Source organism: Fonticula alba (genome assembly GCF_000388065.1).
Source record: "Fonticula alba strain ATCC 38817 unplaced genomic scaffold supercont2.6, whole genome shotgun sequence".
Classification (NCBI taxonomy): Eukaryota; order Rotosphaerida; family Fonticulaceae; genus Fonticula; species Fonticula alba.
The window spans coordinates 395,435-401,191 of NW_009242976.1; the positions used below are offsets into that span (position 1 = coordinate 395,435).

At 65.2% G+C, this 5,757-nt stretch overlaps 2 protein-coding genes across 2 annotated transcripts in view; one reads left to right on the forward strand and one right to left on the reverse strand.

The window, feature by feature from the left end:
- H696_03757 (hypothetical protein) overlaps positions 1-1,036 on the reverse strand; it is a gene marked incomplete at both ends in the record, with an annotated part of 1,552 nt that extends 516 nt beyond the window's left edge. The window contains 3 exons of the mRNA XM_009497615.1: positions 73-589; positions 718-899; positions 976-1,036. Of these exons, the coding sequence (XP_009495890.1) occupies positions 73-589; positions 718-899; positions 976-1,036 (760 nt within the window). The remainder of the gene's footprint in view (positions 1-72; positions 590-717; positions 900-975) is intronic.
- A 412-nt stretch (positions 1,037-1,448) lies between these two features.
- Positions 1,449-5,238, forward strand: H696_03758 (hypothetical protein; the record flags this gene model as incomplete). Its single annotated transcript, XM_009497616.1, has 8 exons — positions 1,449-1,947; positions 2,037-2,391; positions 2,518-2,664; positions 2,784-3,231; positions 3,363-3,709; positions 3,853-4,398; positions 4,598-4,723; positions 4,831-5,238. Exons 1-8 carry the CDS (start codon positions 1,601-1,603, stop codon positions 5,236-5,238), a joined length of 2,724 nt encoding a protein of 907 aa, XP_009495891.1. The 5' UTR covers positions 1,449-1,600.
- Between the last annotated feature and the right edge of the window lie 519 nt (positions 5,239-5,757).

Below are 5,757 nucleotides of genomic sequence, written 5' to 3' on the forward strand. Positions count from 1 at the left end.
CGACAGGGAAAAGCAGAAGGGGGAAACAAAAAGAAGAAGCCCAAACAGCAGGCAGACGCGTGTGGCACTCACCAAGAGCCGAGGCCAGAGTGCGCATCACGCGCGTGGTCTCTTGCCGATCGATGACGCTGCTAGAGGGGGCCTCCTCGGCCTGGACGCGATTGGCGGACCCGGGAGCCGGGCGCGGTTTCATGGTCATCTCCGGCCAGGCATGGGACTCCAGAGCGCTGACCAGGCGGTCGCGGCCGAAGTCCCGGCCAAAGAACGCCTCCTCCTCTTCCAGATCGCTCTCATGGCCGGCGGCCGAGGCGCTGAACCAAGGGACAAACTCGAGCAAAAGACGGTGGGCTTCCTGAGCCAAGGCCGTGGCCGCCGGGCTGGGGCTGGCGTCCTCCATCTCCGGGGGGGTCCCGGCGAGGAGGGTAAACTCCGACCCCGAGAACAACCCGGCCAGCGAGGGGAGCAGAGGTCCAAGGGCAAGCCCGGGCGGAGGCGAGTCCGCCTCACCCTCGGCATCCGGCTCCGTGTCTTCGGCATCCGGGTCGGGATAAGCGCGCAGGATGCCGAGGGCGGTTGCGATGCTTTCCTCCTGTCGGCGAGGCAGATCAAAGGCGGACGGTGCGTGCTTGTGTGAGGCCCGGGGACAAGGGGGGAGGGGAAGCGAAGGAGTCCAAGGGGGAGGGAGGGGGGGGGGGGAAGCAAAAGAGGTGCACGCACCCGAGTCTCATCGATGGCGATAATCACCACGGCCGACTCGCCGAGCTCCACTTCGGACAGACGCATCGCAGCGCTGGCCACATCGGCCAAGTCCAGCATGACCACAGACAGCGTGGCCGAGTAGTACTTGTTGTCCAGCCGAAGATCAAACGAGCCAGGCTCCGTGGAGGTTGCTCCAAGGGCTTTGCCAAAGCAGGAGTGTTAGATTGACCCCGTCGGTGGCCATCGTTCACCATGCGGAAGATCTGCCGAGCGTACCAGTGAGCAGCGCCTGCGACCGCTCAGGGCCGGCTGCCGAAAGCAGGACCACCTGGTTCATCGTCGTGTGGCTTGACAAGGGCGGGGGCGAGAGGGCGAGAGGGCGAGAGAGCAGTGGGGAGGAGGAAAGAGAGGCGGGATAAATAGGGGTGGGGAAGGTGGTGGGGGGGGGGGGGGGGGGGGGGGGGGGGGGGATAGAAAACGCCCCCTCTTCCCGGGCCTGAAGTGGCCGCACTTTGGCCAAGGCTGGCTCCCCGCCCGCCCCCTTGCCACAACCGGGGGGGGGGGGGGGGGGCAGGAGCGCCCTGGACCGCTGGGTCCCCTCGGGCCCACTATTCACGGCGGCGCACGCACACGGCCCCCGGCCGATCGCGAGCTCCGTTGGCACCTCATCTGGGGCGGCGATCGGCCAAGGAGTAGCGATTGATTCCCGAGCATGCCTGGGGCCAATGTGGGTTGTGTACAAAGGGGGGCGCGGGCTGGCTGGCGTAAATCCCCCCGGGGACAATCAGCCTCCCCCGCCCCCCGGACCTCACACCTGCCCCCTCCCTCCTCTCGTTGATCCTCCTTCTCTCCATCTTTCCTTCCCTCCCTTTGCCTCCTCCTCTCCCTTTTTTCTGGCCACATGTACCTGGGCGCCCGCCTCGGTCGAAGCCTGCGCCCTTCCCCGCTTCCGCTCTTTTGCCACTCCATCATGCCCCGCCGGTCGCTTTCCTCGACGCCGGCCGCTGCCCCCCCGGCTGCCGGGGCCTTGCATTTCCGTAATGTCCTCCTGCGCACAGTGCCTGTGAACACTGTGGCCCGTGGGAAGGTGTGCTCGCCGGGCGCGGCGGTTCGCCTTTCGCATGCGGCCGGCGAGAACCCGGTCGCCGGGAACATCGGCGGCCAGACCTTCCGCTTGGACCTTGGCCAGACGGTGTACTCCCTCTGTGCCGGGACTGGCCTCACTGCGCCGCGAGTGATCGCACAAAAGTGCGTGGCAATGCCCCCCCCCCTCCCCTTCTTTTCCATACATGGCCGCCTGCATCCTCCCTGACACCGGTGTTCCCGTCACGCCCTAGCATCGGCGATCTGGCCGAGATTGGTCTTCGCCCAGAGGACCTGAAATCCCCCCAGGCAGCAGCTCTCCTGTCGCTGTCGGAACCCAGCCCCGACAGCGCGCCTGAGCAGCCCGGGCCAGCCCCGCATCGCAATTTGACCACCGGGGCGGAGCCTCATGCGCATTGCTACTCCGGCTACCAGTTTGGGTACCATGCCCTGCAGCTCGGCGACGGCCGGGCCATTTCTCTTGGCCAGGTCCAGGGATGCGGCGCACCGGCTCCAGTCGCTGGGTCGATCTTCGCTGCCAGCAAACCCACCCCCCTGCCGAGCGATCCTCCCTCAGTCTTCGAGGGGCTTGTCGAAGTCCAGGTCAAGGTACGGATGGATAAGCTCCAGCCCTCCCGTTCCACGCCTCAACACTGACACTCGCCATGTTGGTGCTCATCCCCCTGGGCGCCTTGCCTGCCTGCTTGCCTGCCTGCTTGCCTGCCTGCTGCTCAGGGTGCAGGGCTGACCCCCTATTCGCGACAGGGCGATGGCCGAGCGGTCTACCGGAGCTCTGTTCGGGAGTTCCTCTGCTCGGCATTCATGCGTGCGGTGGGAGTCGCCTCGACCGGCGCGCCGGTGCTGATGCTCGGCGAGGACTTCGTGCGTTGCCTCTTCATCCCCCTTCCCCCCCCCCCCCCCCCCCGGGCCTGTTCTGCCCCATAACTCGCCGTCATCTTGCCTAGTCCTCTGCATGTGCTGACCTCTGCCCATGGCACCAGGCCTTCCGCCAGCCGGAGCCCAACTCCGGGGCCGTGTTCGAGATCTGCTGTGGTCTAATGCGCACCGCGGCTCCATCTCACTTGCGCATCGGTTCCTTCGAGGCGCTAGCCTTTTCCCGGAAGACCCCCGCCCCAGCCGGGTCGGCCCTCCTGCGCACCGCCATCCTGCAGGATCCTGGCATGGATGAGGGGCTCACCGATCTCGAGCGGCAGGCAGTGAGGTATGTCCGTCGACTGGGCGTCGACCGGGCTGACGGCCTGGCCGGTGCCCCGGGCCCGGAGCCTCCCCTGCGTCTGACCGGGACACCGGAGTCCCCGGCTGCCGCAGCCGCCCTAGACCGGGTCCTAGCACGGGTGCTGGTGCGTGCGGCTGCCCGGCGCAATGCTCGTCTGGTGGCCCAGTGGCAGGCGGTGGGCTTCATCCATGGCGTGCTGAACACGGACAACGGTATGTGCTTCGCCTGCTTGCTGCCGGCCCCCTTCCGGCCGGGCTCGATCCTCGTTCTCTCCTGCTCCTCACATTGCATCGACTCATGCCCCCCTTTGCCCGTGGGCTTGTGCCCGGTCCCGCCGATGCAGTCAGCATCCATGGCCTGACCATCGACTATGGGCCTTTCTCCTTCGTGTCGCAGTATGCCCGCAATGCCAGCGGGAACCTGAGCGACTCGTCCGGGGTGTATGCCTTCGACTGTCAGCCGGATGTTGTCCGGCGCAATGTCCTTTCCCTGGCGGCGCATCTCCGGCGAAGCCTTTTCCCCCAGGTGGATCCTGCCCCGGGTGCCGATGATTTGGCAGCCCTCCTGGGCAACCTCCCGGCCGAGTACGGTGTCGAGGCGCACCTGGATGGCGAGGAGCTCCTTGGCGTGGCGCGTGACACTTTTGACCGGCACTTCCGCCAAGAGGAGGATCGCCTCCACCAGGCAAAGGTATTCCCCCTCTTCCTCTTCTTCTCTCGCCCTCTTTCTCTCTCGCCCTCTTTCTTTCTTTCTTTCTCTCTCCCTCTCTCCCTTTTGTTCGGGGTATTTTCCCTTTGACCTTTCTGACCGCCCTTCCCACGTCGGATCGCCAGTTTGGCCTTGTAACAGCCGTTAGTGAGGATGACCGGCGCCTTTTCCGAGATTTCTACCACCTACTTCAGGAGACTGGCAGCGACATGACCACGGCCTTCCGCCTGTTGGCGTGTATCCCCTCCGGGTTTGAATCGGGCCAGGAGCGCCAGGAGTTGGCTCGCCTCGCCCAGCTCGATTACCCGGAGGCCCTCCTGGCTCCGGCTGCGGCGGCTGCCATCCGGGAAGCGGCTACCAGTGCCCCGTCACCGGCCGACCCGGCTTCGGTCGATGCCATGGTCCGTCGTGTGCTGCTCATTCTGAAGCATTCGCGTTCGGCCAATTGGCGAGTCGAAGCTTTGGTGGCCGACTTGGCTGACCGGCTGGCCTCGTCCGGAGCTGACCCCGTCCGGCCGACTGGCACGCCGGATTTGGTGACCTACCTGCTGGAAACCTTCCCTGCGTTGGCCGATGACCGGGCGGCCACTATGACCTCCCTCATGCCGGGGCACACGCTGGGGCGCATGGTCGCCGTGCTGCAAACGCACCGCCATCTGCTTCCGGCACATGTGCGTCTCATGCATGCATTGTCGCCGTCTTGCTGCTTGCTCGGCCAGCTGGGTGGTCATTTGTTATTGTCCCCATGCACGACCCCTTCTCGTCCCCCTGCACACCCTGACCATTCGTATCACACACACATACACACGCACACACGCACACACGCACACACGCACACACGCACACACACACTGCCCTGACTCCTGCCAGTATGCGCCGGAGGATGTGGCGCATTTTGAGCGTCTCTTTGACCAGCTTGCTGCTCTGCCCGACGAGAAGGAGGCCCTAGATGAGGCATTTGACCGGCAATGGCTCGATTGGATCGCCCGCTACCAGGCACGTGTCTTTCACCTTTCCTGCCTTGCCACATGCGCCTTGCCCGGCAGCCCCTCTTGCCCCGGCTGGACTCATCTTCCTAACCATCGCCCCTTCCCATTACACAGGCTCGCCTTGGCCGCGACCAGCCATCTAGCTTGACGCGCGCCGAGAAAATCCGCCAAGCGGCCGTGCGCATCATTCCCCGGCACCATACGCTGCAGCGGCTGATCGCCGCATCTGCCCCCCTCTTTGAGGAGCGCCCTGCTGGCACCCTGTTTTCGGTGGATGTCGGTCAGTCGGATGCCGAGCCTTCCTTCGTGCTTACAGCCGACTGTCGGCCCGAGCTGCTGGCCCAGTATCAGGCCCTGCTGACTCGGCCCTTCGACATGCCGAGCCCGGAGCTCTACTCCGGGGTTGAAGGATCGTCGGAGGCCGAAAGCACCGGCCGAACGATTGCCGTTGGCTGGGCCGCGTATGGGCCCCCGCGACATGGTCTCGATGACATGCGCTGTGCCCTGAGCTGCTCTTCTTGAGCGCCCCCCCCCCCCCCTCCCTCCCTCCCGGCCAAGGGAGCCTTTTCCCGGCCCCTGTGTACCTTTGTGTTCCCGGGGACAAAGCGGGTCGTCGACCATTTTCCGCCCCATACCTCCCAAAAGGGCGAAGAAAGAAAGTGCTCCCGCATGAATGGAAAAAAGAGGCATCGGTTGTGCTCAGGCATGTATTTTCGACTGCCCCCCGAGGATGGCCAGTGCAGCGTCTGTCTGTGGGTGTGGGCGTGTGTGCCAGGCCTCTACTTCATGGTCGGGGGGCAGCAGGAAGGGCCGAGACAACATGTGAAGGGGGAGATGCGGGGATGGGAGAAGCGCGCAGCGAGGAGAAACAGCAAGTAGCATGGGCGCCTGTGCCATACTCTCGAAAAGGAGGGGACACTCCATGCGAGAGTGAGAGCTTGGGTGTGGATGATGTACACATGCACGGATTTAGGACCGTGCCCATAGGGTGCGCTTCCAGTCCTCCCCTCGTTGGCGGGAGCCGCTCACTGGGCGGCGGGG